Source organism: Crotalus tigris, unplaced genomic scaffold, assembly GCF_016545835.1.
Source record: "Crotalus tigris isolate CLP2741 ecotype Arizona unplaced genomic scaffold, ASM1654583v1 scf7180000024433.1590703, whole genome shotgun sequence".
Classification (NCBI taxonomy): domain Eukaryota; kingdom Metazoa; phylum Chordata; class Lepidosauria; order Squamata; family Viperidae; genus Crotalus; species Crotalus tigris.
The window spans coordinates 861,378-878,012 of record NW_024100600.1 but is presented as its reverse complement, the minus strand read 5'-3'; the positions used below and the strand labels follow the sequence as shown (position 1 = coordinate 878,012).

At 50.4% G+C, this 16,635-nt stretch overlaps 1 protein-coding gene across 2 annotated transcripts in view; it reads left to right on the top strand.

Annotated features, from left to right (window-relative positions):
• Positions 1 to 16,635, top strand: part of ANKRD11 (ankyrin repeat domain 11) — a 209,225-nt gene that overhangs the window by 15,458 nt on the left and 177,132 nt on the right. For both annotated transcript variants that reach the window (XM_039330997.1, XM_039330996.1), the window contains exon 2: positions 8,870 to 8,949. In XM_039330997.1, coding sequence (XP_039186931.1) covers positions 8,941 to 8,949 — 9 coding nt within the window. In that variant the 5' untranslated portion in view covers positions 8,870 to 8,940. The remainder of the gene's footprint in view (positions 1 to 8,869; positions 8,950 to 16,635) is intronic.

Genomic DNA, 16,635 nt, shown 5'->3' with positions numbered 1-16,635 from the left:
AAGATTGGGCACCAGATCCTCCAACCAAAGGGTAAGGGTTCCAGCTCAGACTCTACGGTCCCTTCGGTGGTGGTCCTCCCCAGTGGTAGCCAGCGGCCTACCCTATGAAATCAAATTGTGTTTGGTATGACTAACTCCCCCCCGTTCCCTCAGGAAGGATCGGCACTCAGCTGTTGGGGCTGCTCAAAATGGCGACTGCGCTAGGCCTGGACTGGCTGAGGAGGGGAAGGTAGATGCGATCAGCGGCGATGGCACGCCACGCGGCCAAAATGGCGCCGCGCCGATCGTGCCGTGAAAAGCCCCAGCGAAGGAGGCCAGCGAAGGCCTCTGCAAGGAATGAGGGGTGGTGAAGAGAATCCCCAGGGCTGTGAGGCGAGTCTTCAGGATGAGGCTGCTTGGCAGTGACGGCAAGCCACATGTTCAAAATGGCCGCGCCGATCGCCTTGTAAAAAGGCTCCCGCGAGGGAGGCCAGGCGAGGGCCTCCGCAATGACTAAGATAAGAGAAGGGAAGCTGCGAGACCTTGGGATGAGGCTGATCGACGCCATGCCGCGCGGCGTCCAAAATGATGGCCGCAGCGATCTGATCGTAAAAGAAGTCAGCGGCCTCTTTAATAACAGCAGAGAGTTGGGGGGAATCCCGGGGCTATCGCGCTGATCCCAGTGCTGCTGTGAAAGAGCGGAAGCTCCGTGATGTAACTGGAGCTCTGGGGAAAAAAACCCCAAGCCTCCAGCAGTCAATCTGAACCAGCGCTGATCCCAGCGCTGTTGAGATGACCGTGGAGACAAAGAAAAGGAGAATCCACGAATGGGATAAATCTATACAACCTGCTAAATCTGAGAACCAAAATTGTCACGTCCGTCTGGGCTGCAGACTAAGTCGAGACTGGGAGTGGCCAGGTCCAGGATGGGCGTGGCAAGGTTGACTGACTTAGTCTAATGAGCAGGAAGACAGAGTTAACCCATTCGTGGATTTTCATCTCCAAGCTGAGAAAAGGTGTTCAGGTAAGACAACGCCCCTTCTCCAGCATGAGGGTAGAGAATCCACAAATGGGTTTACTTCATCTTCCTGCCCAATTAGACTAAGTCTGACAAACTTGCCACACCTCCTGCTGGGCCAGAGTACCACCCATTCACGACTTAATCTCATGCCCAGCAGGAGCTAAATTGTTGGCTCCAGTTTGTCAGATTTTGCAGGTTGTATAGATTTTAGCATTCATGGATTCCCTTCCCTATTTGTAGCGCTGGGATCAGCTGAGCTGCGGCCTCCAAGAACGGCCCCTGACGATTGTTCCCTTCTCAACGGACTCGTGGCCGCCATTTTGAAAGCTGCGCAGACCCGTTTTTTCCTCAGCAGAGAATTTTTTCTCCTCAGTCAGCTCCTGAGATTCGACAGGAGCTAGCTAGCCAGGCCAGGCCCCGTACAAGCCCTGGGCAATCACCATTTTTGGTGGGCTTGTCGCGGCCGTTTTGATGACCGGCCGCCATTTTTGGCGTCGCCAAATTCTCCCATTGCCACATCATTTGAGAATTTAAACACAATGGGAGAGGCAGAGATGTCAGGGATCGTGCTCCACAAGGTGCTTACAAATGCTTGGATAGGGACACAATAAACGGAGAGGCCAGATCAGCCCCACATTGGGAATTGGAACATGAGGGCCCCTTTCAGTCAAAAGGCCCTCTACTTGTGAACAACCAGGCTTGGATGCCTCTCCAATTACTATTATTAGTGTGTGCTGGCCTGCCTTTGGCCCTGCAACCACCACCTAGGCCAGTGCGCAGGCCCTTTTCACCCAGGTGATTGGCCACCACTAAGTGAGTTAGGTGTGTGCTGGCACTCACCAGCTGCTGGTTTGCTGCCACCGTATGCCTGACCACTACGCTGTGCGAGCGTTATCAGGCTTTGTCAGCCATCAGGAGCATTACTGATGCGAGAGAGTCCATTAAGTTGGTCCAGCAGCCACCATTACCCAGAGCACGCGCTGTTTCCAGTGCTTTGGCACACAGTCACAGGCCAGTGCCCTGCTCCTACTCATTGAGATCTCTCCCAGAACACCACTGAGATATCTCCACTGTAATGGCAGACAACACACTGCCTCAGCCTGCGCAGGGCGCTCCTGGCTCCCCCGCCAAAAAGAAGCGTAAGTCCTCTAAGCTGGAGGCTGCGGGGAAGCTCAAGGCCATCTCGAGCAAGAAGCCCTCTAAGGTAGTTGAAAAAGAGGCAAGCAGAAGACACCAAGCATTGGAAAGACAGTTTTCCAAGGCTCAGAAACTAAGCACATGTGGAACGGGCCATGTTTCCCCCGCTACACCTGAGGTGTCACTTTTTGGGCCACAAATCGTTCCCTTCAGCTTGTTAGCCCAATGGGCCTGGTCTCCGGAAGGGGGCGCCGGGCAGGAGGAGGTAATGCCCCTCAGCCAGGGTCCATGCCCTAGATGGGTTCCCCCTTCACCCAGGGTTCAGTTGGGGCCAGAGGTTCGCCCCGCTGAACCTCAAGGGGTGTGGCCAGAACAATTCCAAGCACTTATCGCTCAGGCATTTGCCCGGGGTATGGCCTTCTCATTCCATCAGAGGTCGCGGGATGAATCCGTGGCTCCAGTCACCCCATCTCACTCTCAGGCAGAAGCCCCCAAATATCCAGGCTTTGTCTATTCTGACTGATCCTCTTAGGACAGGGAGTCGGGTTCTGAGGAGTATGGGCCAAGGGATGTATAACTATTGGAGGATGAGGAATCATCTCCGGACCCTTCCCCCTTCGTAGGCCTATTTGACCCAGGGTTATTTAAATCGCTGCTCAAGGCGAGCACCTCTGCCAAAATTGATCCGGAGCCGCAACCGATTCCCTCCATCTCCCAGGGCTTGAATCCACTATTCTCCGAACCTGTTGTCACACAGAGACATATCCCCTGTCTGCCCTTCTTTCTCCATACTGTTCAAAAACAACGGGAAACCCCTGGCACCCTCCCCGCACCGGGGGGAATGGAAAAGAAACTATTCAATGTTGCTCCCTTCTTGTCAGAACTACTCGAGGTCCTGGTAGTGGATGAATCTTTAACACCTCTCTTTACCTCCTCCACTGTGTCAGGTGACATGGCTGAAACCTTAAAGGCGGAGGACAGGAAATTTGAGTTTTCCTTATGCAGGTCTCACCAAGCTTCAGCATGGTCATTGAAGGCATCCACATCCACCTCTGCCTTCGAGAGCTCCAGGCCATGATTCCCCCAGAGCAGGTACGCGCACACCATAACCTGGGTAAACTAGTGGCGACATCTGAATATATGGTGGATGCGTCACTACACACCGCCAGGTTCTCATCCCGAGCCATACCCTCAAATGTAACAGCTCGCAGGCTCCTATGGCTCAAACAATGGAGGGTGGACTTAAAATCAAAGTGGCACTTAGCGACCGCCCCTTACACTGGCAGACAATTGTTTGGAAAGACCCTCAACCCTTACTTAATAGAGATTCGAGATAAGTGTAAGGTGATCTCCCATCTTACCAGATGGGCGGGCAGAAGATCTAACCCATACTCCCGCAGACAGCCATTTTGTTCGGGATCAGGATCGGAGTGGACTCAGCCTCCCCACTTCTTTACCCCCAGGCCTGACTGCCAATCGGAATACTCCGGTCCTAGACCCAGACAACAGTTCCAGTCCAAACGGCCCTTTCGAGGCACGGGAGGCTGTCCCTTTTAGAAGAAATAAGTGACTTCAGGGAGCCCCCCCCCATAGGTGGCAGACTGTCTCTCTTCATCAACAAATGGGAGGCCACCACTATAGACACTTGAGTATTCAACACCATCAGGTGCGGTCTGTCTCTAGAATTTTTGTCCAGATCCCCAGGATGTTTTATTTCTTGCCCAACTCCAAGATATCCAGCCAAGATGAGCCTCATGAACGAGGCTATACGTCATAGAACTGGTGCCGGCTGGACAATTGAAAAAGGGTTTCTACTCCATCCTCTTCATCGTTCCAAAGGTCTCGGGAGGGTGGAGAGCTATACTCAATCTGAAGGGATGAAATTCCCATCTGCTCTACAAAAAATCCAATCTATTCTGGCCAGCATCAGAAGGGACAACTTCCTGATGTCCATCAACCTCAGGAAGGCATACTTGTATGTCCCCATCCTTCCTGACCATCAGAGGTTCCTCAGGTTCTGCTACCCAAACTAACAGTTCAGGGCTCTACTGTTCGGCCTTTCATCCGCACCAAGGGTATTCACAAAGATTTTGACAGCACTGGCCGCCCACCTGAGATTAGTCCCGATACGGATCCAATGTTACCTGGACGACATCCTCATCCAGTCCACTTCCATTCAGGTGGTTCAGTCAGACCTGACTTTATCCATCAGGGCCCTCCAGGACCACGGGTTCTCAGTGAACTTCCTGAAGTGCCAGATAGCTCCCTCCATTCGCCTCCTCCACCTGGGCGCGATCATAGATACAAGGCAGTACATGGTCTATCTGTCTCAGGAGCGCCAGGACAGTATCCGAACCCTGGTCCCTCAGGTACAAAGGGAGCGTGTTGTTTCTCCAGCACTGGAGATGGATAATCCATTAATGGGTTAACTTAATCCTCCTGTCCAATCAGATCAAGTCAGCCAAACTTGCCACGCCTGTCCTGGGCCTGTTTGCCCCAGTTTTCGACTTGATCTTGCCCTGAACAGACGTGCAGGTTTGGCTCACAGGCAGGTAGATACCCATTAGTGGATTATCCTTAGATTGTTGGTTTACTAACTTTTCCTTCCCTTTGAGTCCCCTGAGCAGCGTTGAGACTAACGCTCCTCTAGAGGACTTAAATTGCTGATTCCCACTGGGACTCAGTTTTTGTTGTTCCAACATGATTCTGTTTGGGCTCCCCCCTCCCCCTCATTAGGAAAGGGAGACTTTTTTCCCTTCCTTCCCCTCTAACCTCCTCTTACCTTCCTGGCGTCGGGGCTTGCGGCGGTAGCGCTGACCGCCCGAAAGAGCCCAGATCGGCTTGCGGAGGTCATTGGATTGACTGGTGCGTTTTCGGATGCTGCGGTGAGGACTTGTCTCTCCTCTGGCGTCGGAGCATGCAGCTGCAGCTCCGACAGCCTTAGAGAGCTGGATCGGCGCGTGGAGGCTGTAGGGGCCTCGGACTGCCTCGAGATGTCTCTCTGACAGTAATGTTGGTCAGTCTCTCCCAATTGTTAGGGAAGATGATCTCATCCATAGCGATCGTCCCGTGGTCCAGGCTCCACTCCAGGGAACTGCAGTGGTTCATGCTCCCTTTCCAGAGGCAGAACCTCACTGCCTCCCAACGAAGGGTGAGACTCTCACCTCAGGTATTGCACTCCCTCAGTGGTGGCTATCACCTGCCATGCTCAGAGGGTCATGTTTCAAGGGGCCAGATCGGATAGTACTAACGACCGATGCCAGCCTGTTCGGCTGGGGAACACACCTTCGCTCGCAGCGGGCACAGGGCCATTGGTCCCGCTCAGACCTTCGGCACAACATAAATTGGCTGGAGCTATGAGCCCTACATCTAGCCCTCTGCCACTTTCACAGCCTGGTGACAAGGCGTCACATACTGGTCCTCACGGACAATGTGCCTGCCAAGGCCCATGTAAACCGACAAGGGGGTGCCCGATCTTGGACTTTATTGACTGAGTCGCTCTTACTGGGATCCTGGGCAGAACACAATCTGACCTCCATCAAGGCCGATCATATTTCAGGGGAAGCGAACACTCAGGCTGACCTTCTGAGCAGGGCAATGGTAGATCACTCAGAATGGCGCCTCCACCCGAGGGTCTGCCTACCGCTTTTGGACCTCTTTGCGTCCCCGACCAATGCCCAGCTGCCTTGATTCTTCTCCCGGTTCCCATTTCCAGGGGCGGAACAGATGGATGCTCTTCGGAGCCCATGGCCGCAGGGTCTGCTTTATGCCTTCCCCCTTCTCCCTCTTCTCCCGGCAGTAATATGCAAGCTTCTTCGGGAGCGAGCGGAAATACTCCTAGTGGCCCCTTATTGGCCAAGGAGGCCTTGGTTCGCCAATCTGATGAGCCTCTCCCTTGCAGATCCATGGCGGATTTCTCCGGACCGGGTCTCGCTCAGCCAGGGGACCATTCTCCATCCGGACCCCCAATGGCTCCAGTTAGCCGTCTGGCACTTGAGCGCTCAATCTTGTCACGGGAGCTTTGCTCACCAGGGGCCATTACGGTAATCCAGGCTTCCCGTTGCCCTTCCACAAACCGTATCTATGAGGCCACGTGGAAGAACTTTCACTCCTGGTGCTCTGGTCAACACTTTTCACTCTCGAAACTCACGATTCCCATATCCTGGACTACCTGTTAGAAGGCCTGGAGAGGGGCTTGGCCCCAAACACATTGCGCAAACAGATAGTTGCTCTTTCCACAGTCCTAACCTGTGACTCCGTGGGGTCATTGGGACATCACTCCTTACTCCGCTCATTCCTTAAGGGGGCCGCTAACACCAGACCCCCTACAGTGCACAGGTACTCTTCATGGGAGCTACCACGGATTCTTCGGGCTCTGACCAAGTCGCCCTTTGAGCCCCTAGAGACGTGCAATGTTCGCTATCTGTCCCACAAAGTGGCATTCCTGGTGGCAATCACGTCGGCACGACGTATTTCCGAATTGGCAGCGCTCTCAACCCGGGATGACCTATGCATTTTCCACCAGGATCGAGTGGTCCTTCGCCTCGACCCTACTTTCCTTCCAAAGGTCAATTCACTATTCCATAGAACCCAGGAGATAGTGCTGCCGGATTTTTGCCCTAACCCATCGCATGTTCTGGAACGGCAATGGCATCTACTGGACATCTGCCGAGGGGTCCGGTACTATATTTCATGGACAGCGGCGTTCTGCCAATCAGAAGCCCTCTTTGTATCCTTCCATCCTTCCTCCAGGGGTTGGAAGGTTTCCTCTTCCACAATTGGCAGCTGGATTAGGGCGTGCATTGCCGGTTCCACGATGGGTTACAGCCCACTCTACATGGAATGCAGCTACTTCTGCGGCCTGGGCCACTCAGGTGTCCATTGAGGACGTCTGCAGAGCGGCCACATAGTCTTCACCATCTCCTTTCATACGGCACTACAAAATCGATAGGTTTGCCTCGGCTGAGGCTTCCTTCGGTAGGAGGGTTCTTCAACAGATTGTAAATTAAAGTGCCACACCGGACCGGTCTACTTCCCACCCTCAGGGACAGTAGGCTTTGGTATGTCCCATTGGTAGATTCTCCATCTCCAGTGCTGGAGAAGGGGCGTTGTCTTACCTGAAAGCCTTTTCTCAGCATAGAGATGGAGAATCCACTCCCACCCTTGTAGGTCATCTAGGCCTAGGGTTAGTCTTAATGAGCCACAACGTCTTGCTGTCAGTCAATGCCTACGCTCGCGTCAAGACTGGGATCTCTATGGTCCAGGACGGGTGTGGCAACTTTGGCTGACTTGATCTGATTGGGCAGGAATATAGTCTAAACTAATTGGTGGATTCTCCATCTCTGTGCTGAGAAAAGGCGTTCAGGTAAGACAACGCCCCTTTCCTTACTTTACCCTGTGCTCTGAAAATTCACCCACCACCTGTCCCTAAAATGAATTCTTTCTCATATATTCTGACTTAGATTGTTTGACATTGTTTGGTGGCTGCTGATGTGGTTTTTATTTTCTGAAAAAGGCATTGAAATGGAATCTTTTGTCATTGTTCTTCTGGATAGTTTGTTTTGCCAGGTACTCCATTGGTTTAGTTTTTCAAGTTCAGAGATTCTTTTACTGTTATATTTGTATTTATGATGTTATTTGAATCAAGCAGTCTTAGGAAGTATTGAGCCATTCCTGTAAACTAGATGGTTTCCCCCCCCCCCCGCCATTTACATTTTAAAAAGTGTTCTGAATTATTGAGAGGATTGCAAATAAAACGAATAAGCAAGCAAAAGCACTTTAAAATTTGAAGTTTGTTGTCAGGTGAGAATAATCAGGACCACATCTTAAGTTCCAGTCAAGATGATTTATTACTCATGGCTATATATGAGAACCTAGTTAACAGTCAGTATGAAATTGGCGCTAGATAGACTTAATAGAATTCGGGGGGGGGGGGTGGACTTGTATTGCTTGTGGAAATGTAAAGACTCCAGACTGATTCCTCTCTTGACTTCGCACCCAGGCTTTGCTGGTCATGTTAGACAATTATTCAGCTATCCCGTTCCATTGCTAAAATTAATATTTGATGCATTCTTTTGTTTTACTAAAGAGTGCTACATGTCTAGATGCTGGTTGTATGCTAAATGCACAAGTCTTCCTTTTCTAGGTTTGCCTGGACAAACTCAAGAGCAGTTCTCTTCTCTGCAGTTATGAGTCATGACTTGTTCTAAAATGCTAATACAGACATCAGATATTCCTGTGTGTTGGCTTGCAGAATACTGCTTCTGTATTTAAAACTTGCCATAAATAGTTTAATTTTAAGTGATACCTTTACTTTAGAGTGGAACTTGAGCTACTTTCTTCAGATATTTTTTACATGCTTCTGTTTTGAAAAAAAAAAAATCTCAGAGCAAGCATAACAAATACAGTAAACAAGTTACATAAATTTGTGAATTGCAAATTATCCCAACCAATAAACTTGCTATAAGATTAGGGTGCTATCCCAACCCCTTGTCTTTCTGGTGCTAAAGAGTAGAAATAATTCCGTCTTATATATGTGGTGTGTGTTTGTTTGCACATACACAAAATTTTAATTGTACTATCCTGTCAAGTAATTTGTTTGAACCTTTTGTATTAATGGAGTTTTGGAAGAGCTACACAAAATGAAATGGAAACAGAATTTAAAGAAAAATGTCTATAATTTAAGCCTGTATTTTTCTCTGAAATGTTTATGTGGCTATTTTTGTTTTTCAGAATATAGCACTGCTTGTTGGACACCCTTTTGTTGGATTTTATCTATGTCCAGCTAACTGCTGCTTTCAACTATGGAATCGGTAAATATTATACTATTTTCTTATGTATTTTTACCTTTTTTTCAGTGGGATACTTTATAAAAATATGTTTTTAAAAAATAGAAAGTGAGTAATGTTTTTTCATAGCACTTAAATGGAAGTCTTTTTAATGGTAAGTAGCTCAATTTGTGCTGGTTGTAGCACAGGGTAATATCTTCAGCTTTCTCCGAAATTATAATTTTATAGAGAATTAAATACAGCAAGCTGTTTTTAATTTTTTGAATCCTTCTGCTAATTACAGTTTGATGTAAGATTGGCTGATCTCTTTTTAAGTCCTCTTGCCAGGAGAGAGTTATATGTGAAAAGGTTATATCTGCTAGCGCTTGCTGCTTGCTGCAAGTGACCAACCAAGTGCTGGTGGCAAGGTAGTTTTTTTTATGAGGGGTTGTGCATCCTTGGCTGCTGGCTCAGTTGTGTTTTGCAGAGGCTTGTGCCAAAGACTAGCTTTATTCATACATTTGAACAGAAACATTCATGGCAATGTGTGAAAGAAACTCCAAAGTTCTTTACTTTTTTCAGAACTCTTTGCCAATTACTATTAAAGTGATCACTAACTTGCAAAGAAATAACTGAAATTGCTCTTCAGAACATTGAACATGATTTTTAAAAGAGTTTCATTACTGTGTAACAGCCAACAAGCCAATATTGTGTTCTAGGTATGGCTTGTGCGGTAGATTTGTGCCTGTCTCTCCTCTCTTCCATCCATTGGAATCTTTGTAAAGGTTATACATTAACCAACTTTTCAATTCTGATTGAGACTCAGCAAGGAGAGGCAAGCTAAATGACTTGTTAGTTAAAAGGAATGTTCTTTCCTACTAGCACTTCTGCTAGGAGAGGTTCATGTCCTTCAGCTCAGCTAAAGACCAAAGTTCTCCTGTTGCTCAAAGCCTGCGAATCAGGGTGTGCCAAGAGCAGTGCTCCTAAAGTGTAATGTGGCAGAACACTCCAAATGTTTTAGTATAGCTGTCGCCAGGATGGTTGTTGTCATTTTGCTTGTTACATATAGCTAGAAAACATTAATATCCCAGCAAGTTTGCAAGAATTGCTTTCCTTCTGAATTTGGAAAGTTCTGTTTCAAGTATGTTCTTAGCTGGAGTAACTATCACTAAAAAGCAATGATTAGAAAATGTGATTTGTTATTGAAATTGATATGCTAGAGTAAAAGATCGAATTCAGTTAACTGGAGTAATTTCTTGAATATTTTGATTAAGGTTCAACTCTCTAAAAACTGAACAGAATTGGACCAAGTGTTGGGAATGAAGTGGGAGATTACAGCAGAAGAAAATGAGTTAAAAAGACATGGATCAGTTTGGAATCTTTGGAGGAAAAGATGCCTGGAAACAGGAAATTCTGATAGCATGCCTACAAGAGAGGCAATTTGGCAATGGCTTAGAATGTTGCTGAATCCTCCTTGATAAGACCCCTTCCCTCTTTCTTCTTGGTTACGAGACTCAGGAAGTGGTCTTATAATCTGCCATGCTGATCCAGTGCAGGTTGGCAGATGTGATCACTGTTATTCTCCAGCACCGGAGATGGAGAATCCATCAATGGGTTAGTTCTGCCTTCCTGCCCATTAGACCAAGTCAGCCAAACTTGCCACGCTCCGTCCTTGGGTAGCCACTCCCAGTCTTGACTTGGTCCAGCCCAGACGGACGTGACAAATTTGGCTCCTGGTCTAAGGCAGGTATTAGAGAATAATAAATTGGTGGATTCTGTTCTCTCCTCACTCAGTCTTTTCAGCAACGCTGGGATCAGCACTAGATGAAATAGTCTGTAGGAGGTCAGGGGGTGGGTTCTCCCTTTCCCAGATCTGAGGCTTCTACTGAGGCTCTAGCCCTTCCAAAAGGGGAAAGCCCTCAACAGCTGTTCAGCGCTAGGATCAGCGCGGCAGCCAGCACATCGGGTCGGGGGGGGGGAAATTCCCTCCGTCTCGTGATTGTACGTAGAAACCGACAGGGTCTCGTTCCGTCGGATCAGCGGCCGCCATTCTTTCGTTTTCCTTCGATTCCTTCTTACATCTTCCCTTTGCTGCCGTGAGCAGATGCTGCGACCCTCTTCCACTCAGGTGAGGGGCTTAGTCCACGCGCAGAGGCTTGCCGCTCTTGAGAACTTCGCCTTGAAGCGACCGCTGGGCTAATCTGAATGATTGCTTCGCCGCCACACTTGTTTGTTCCAGTCGCCATTTTGGATGCCAGAACACGCCGTAGCACCAGGAGGCACCTTCTTCTTCCGTTTTCAATTTTTCTGCCGCTAGAGCGGAAGTCCTGCAAGTGACCACCCCTTCTTTACGGAGAATTGTTCCAGCCGCCATTTTGACTGCCGGAACAAACGTGGCAGCCGATCCAGTTAATTAGCCGGCTAGTTTCTGATGGAGCTCTGATCATCCCCTGGGAGGAAAATGCAAGGATCGGTCCCTCTGTCTTCCCCTGAAGGAGGGGAGAGCTGCACAGCAGCTGATCTGATTGCCAGCGTTTCATCTCAGCCACACAACCCTCCCCACCCCCCCTCCCCATGCATTTTGGCCCACGAATAACACAATTCAAGAAATAAATAAATAATCCATTAAAAATTATTCACTATCCTTAGAAGCGTCTGCTCAACGATTCTGGTGCAACTCATTACCCTGACCACATTGTAGCATTATCAGGTGTATCTACGAGCGAGCAGGTTTGCCGTGACCGTAGACAAGACCGGATCCTGCAGGGGGGGCAACAAGCAGCCCTTTTTCTTTTACCGGTCGGGTGGTCAGGAGAGCAGGACGACTTAATTCCCTGCTTTACCTGCTCAGCCTATCTCGCCAACTGATCTACTGCCAGAGCTCTCTCTCGGTATCGCTGAGATAGGTCACATCAGGATGGAGGAGTCCACGGTGTCTCAACTCAAGAACACCGCCTCCCCTCCCACCAGCCACAAAAGGCAAAAATCCTCCAAGCAGGAGACGGCAGGCAGGATCAAAGCCAAAGCTAAGACCATTTCTGGAAGGAAGCTTTCCAAGTTGGCAAAGAAACAGACTAGCAGAAGGCACCAAGCTTTGGAGAAGGAATTCTCCAAAGCGCAAAAGCAGGCCAGGGCAAAGGCGGAGCAAACAAGATGCACCCTTTCAATCTCCCCTTGGGACCCTCTAAGCATGGGGTATGGTTCCCGGAGGGGAATCCCAAGGTTCCTGAGATGGATCAAGCTCAAGCAATCCATCAACCATCGTTGTCACCGCGGGTCGCACACTCAATCCCAGTGGCCATCTTTACTCCCACAGCGACAGGGTTCGGGGGGTTGAGCCCGAGAGATCCCCTTCAGAGGATCACCTCCAAACCCTGATTGCTCAAGCGGTTGACAGGGCAATGGCTGCCAAGGTCCTACCATGGGCTGAGACCTGAATCAATGACTTCCATACCTCCACCCTTCTTTTAGCCAGGGACACCTGTGTTCCAGGACTCTTCCTCTCCGTCCTGGTCCTTTCACAGCAGGGCCTCCTCTTCTACGGAGGATAACCAACATGACATGTCATGGTGGGAGGAGGAAGACCCTCCTCCAGACCCTCCCCCATTTGGAGGGCTATTCAACCCGGCCTTCTTCCTGCCTCTGCTCCATAGAGCCAGTTCCACGGCCAATATAGGCCTGGTTCAGATCCCACAGCAAGACCCACCCCCTGGCTCAGAGTCAAACTCGATGTTCTTCAAGCCTGTTGTGACTCAGCACCATGTCCCTTATCCGGCATTCTTTCGGAATGCCATCAGGAAACAATGGGCATCACCGGGCATCTCCCCCCCCAGGGGGAATGGACATGAAATTGTTCAGCACAGCGCCAGACCAGGCAGAGGATCTCGAGGTGCCAACGGTGGATGAACCCTTTGGTTTCCTTTTCTCCTCGTCTACAGTGTCGGGGGATATGGCAGAGGTGTTTAAGTCCGATTGTTCTATCCCAGCCTATTGCCATCCTTGTTAAAGGCACAAGGACCAAACCCCTGCTGATGCAATAGGCTGGAGACTTTGCAACAAAACTAAACTCTTTTAATATGGTTGACAAACCTGTCAAATAGTCCAAAACACAAACAGCAAAACTCAAGTCCAAAGGAAACACAATGCAAACAGATGAGAAATCACAAGCAAGACGAACAGAGAAGTCACAAGCAAGATGAACAGACCAGGATTCCAAGAAGCACTTTGCAAACGGTTGCCTTCAGCAACCAGCACCGCCCACACCTCCTCTCTTTATACAGCAGTCCCAAGGCGTTGCCTCTCAGTGCCTTTTCCTTTTTCCCTGGAGTAGTCGCATTGACTGCTGCTGATTTACTCTTGCTAATTGACAATGGGAGCATGCATCAATTAGCAAGTCCATCAGATGTGATTCTTTTGAGTCTGACTCATTCTCCTCACACAGCTGATCTTCATCAGAAACACAACTGGAGGGCCCAGGCTCTGCATCAAACTGTGAGTCCAGTAATTCATCAGAGCCTCCCTCTGCCCCTGATGGCCCTTCAAATGCCTCCTCCACCTCCTTCTCAGATTCCTCAGACTCAGCTGTTGTGAGCACAGGCTGGCACGGAATCACAACACCGATGACATTCCCCAGGACTCATCAGGCGGTGGCGTGGGCGGTAAGAGCTGCCACCTGTGCATCTTTCTTTGCCAGAACCTCCTTACTCTGGCTTTGCCAACTACAAGCCGGACTTCCCCAGGAGGAGGTACGTACCCAACAAGACCTGAGCAAGTTTGTTGCAGCATTGGAGTACATCTCGGATGCCACGCTACATGCGGCCAGGTTCTTATCTAGAGCCATAGCATGCAACGTCTCAGCACGCAGGATGCTATGGCTCAGACACTGGCAAACCGACCCAAAGGCCAAATGGCGTCTAGCTACGGCCCCTTATCGGGGGTCAGCTTTTTGGGGAGGCCCTGACTCCTTACTTGACTGAAAATAAGGACAAGCGGAAGGTGTTTGTCCACTCCAGCAGGCCGACAGGCGCCCAAATCCGTACGCCCGCAGATAGTCCTTTCGGTCAGGAACGGGCACGAGTCTTCCTCACTCCTCCTACCCCTTTACGGCTAGACAGGACCGCCAGCCAGATAGGACTGGCCCCAGACCCAGGCATCAATTCCAGAGCAAATGGCACTTTCGAGGCGGGGGTCGTCCCTATAGAAGGTCCAAGTGACCCTTGAGCTGCCCATCCCCCCATAGGTGGCAGACTGGCGCTCTTCGCCCGCCAGTGGGAAGCCACCACCACAGATTCCTGGGTTCGCCAAACCATCCGTCACGGCCTGTCCCTGGAATTTGTGTCCAGTCCCCCAGAACGCTTCATTCTTTGCCCTCAATCAAGGAATCCCGTCAGAAGCAGCCTCACGCAAGAGGCCATTCAGCAGAGATAAAGGCCATAGAACAGTTGCCAACCGGACATCTGGGGCGGGGATTCTACTCCATTCTCTTTGTGGTTCCCAAAGCCTCGGGGGGATGGAGGGCGATCCTGGACTTCAAGGGTCTGAATCATCATATCGCCTATCAAAAGTTCAAAATGCAAACCCTTCATTCCATCTTGGGCAGCATAATGAATGGGGATTTCCTGACATCCATAGATCTCACGGAAGCGTACCTCCATATCCCCATCGCTCCCAGTCACCGGCAGTTCCTTAGGTTCTGCTACGCGGGCCATCACTACCAATACAGGGCCCTCCCATTTGGTCTCTCATCAGCTCCAAGGGTGTTCAGCAAGATCCTGGCGGTGTTGGCTGCACACCCACAAACGGTACCGGTGCGCATCCAGTGTTATCTGGACAACATTCTCATCCAGTCCCCTTCCCTCCAGGTCGCCCGATCGGACCTAGCGTTGTCAATCAGGGTCCTTCAGGAACACGGATTTTCAATCAACTTCCAGAAAAGTCAGACTGTCCCCTCCACCCAACTCCTACATCTGGGCGCCATCATAGACACACTCAGTTGTCAGGTCTACCTGTCACAGGAGCATCGGGACAGCATCCGGACCCTGGCCCTCAGGGTTTGCAGCGAACAAGTAGTTCCACTGGATCTGCTCTCCTAGCTCCTGGGGAAGATGGTATCATGCATTGCAATAGTTCCTTGGGCCAGACTACATTCCAGGGACCTTCAATGGTTCCTCCTCCTATTCCAGAGGCTGGGCACCAGCTCCTCCAACAATCAGGTAAGGGTTCCCCCCCAAACCTTACGGTCTCTCAAATGGGGGTCCTCGCCAGCAGTAGCCAGAGGGTCACACTTCAAGGAACCCGACCAGCTCATGCTTACGACGGACGCCAGTTTGTTTGGCTGGGGAGCACACCTGCAGTCTCAGTGGATCCAGGGACAATGGTCCCAGGTGGATCTGAAACACAATATCAATTGGTTGGAGCTCAGAGCCGTACATTTGGCCCTCCGCCACTTCCACAACAGGGTGGTGAGGCAACACGTACTAGTCCTCACTGACAATGTGACAACGAAGGCCCACGTGAACCAGCAGGGGGGTACCCAATGCAGGTTCCTCATGACTGAGGCCCACGCCTTGGGGTCCTGGGCAGAGACCAGTCTCGCCTTCATCAGGGCCAAGCACATCTCAGGGGAGGCGAACAGGCAAGCGGACTTCCTAAGCAGGTCGATTATGGATCACTCCGAATAGCGACTGCATCCGGACCTCTTCGCGGAAATAGTGCAGAGGTTCGGACAACCAGTCATAGACTTGTTCGCTTCTCTGACGAACACCCAACTCCCAAAGTTCTTCTCCCAGTTCCCATCGCCGGGGATGGAGGGAGTGGACGCCCTCCATTGCCCATGGCTGGGGAGGCTGCTTTATGCATCCCCCCTTCCCCTGATCCCGGCGACCATTTGCAGGTTGCTGCAGGAATGAGCGGAGGTCATACTCGTGACCCGGTATTGGCCACGAAGGCCATGGTTTGCTGACCTGATGAATCTCTCCAGATCTTCCCCATGGAAGATTCCCCCCCCCCGGGTCACGTGTCTCTCAGTCAGGGAGTTCTACAACACCCAGAACCCCAATGGCTGCAGTTAGGCCTGGCACTTGAACGCCGGATCTTAAGCGGGGAATCATACTCGGCAAGGGTAATTTCCATGATCCAGGCCTCCCACCGACCGGCAACAAATCGCATCTATGACTCCACGTGGAGGAATTTCTGCAGAGGCGGCTACTTGATGTTTCAGATTTAACAATCCCAAACATCCGAGAATACTTGCTTGAGGTCCTCGACGGGCCTAGCACCTAATACATCCACAGGCAGATCGAGGCCCTTTCCATTCTACTTACCTGCGCCAATTCAGTTCCCTTGGCCCAGCACCCCAGGATTCGCTCCTTTCTTAAGGGCGCCACCAATACAAAACCACCCGTGGTACATAGGTACCCTTCCTGGGAATTGCCACGGGTCCTACAGGCCCTCACCAAAGCAACGTTCGAACCTATCAGTCTTGTACTCTGAGGGCCTTGTCCCTTAAGGTCACCTTCCTAGTCGCTATTACATCAGCCAGGCGCATTTCTGAACTCGCGGCACTGTCGGTCAGGGAGGAGCTCTGCACCTTTCACCAAAACCGGGTGATCCTCCGATTGGACCCAACCTTCATCCCTAAGGTCAACACTCTTTTTCATAGGGCCCAAGAAATTGTCTTACCAGATTTTTGTCCTAATCCGTCCCATGCCTTGGAATGACAGTGGCACACAC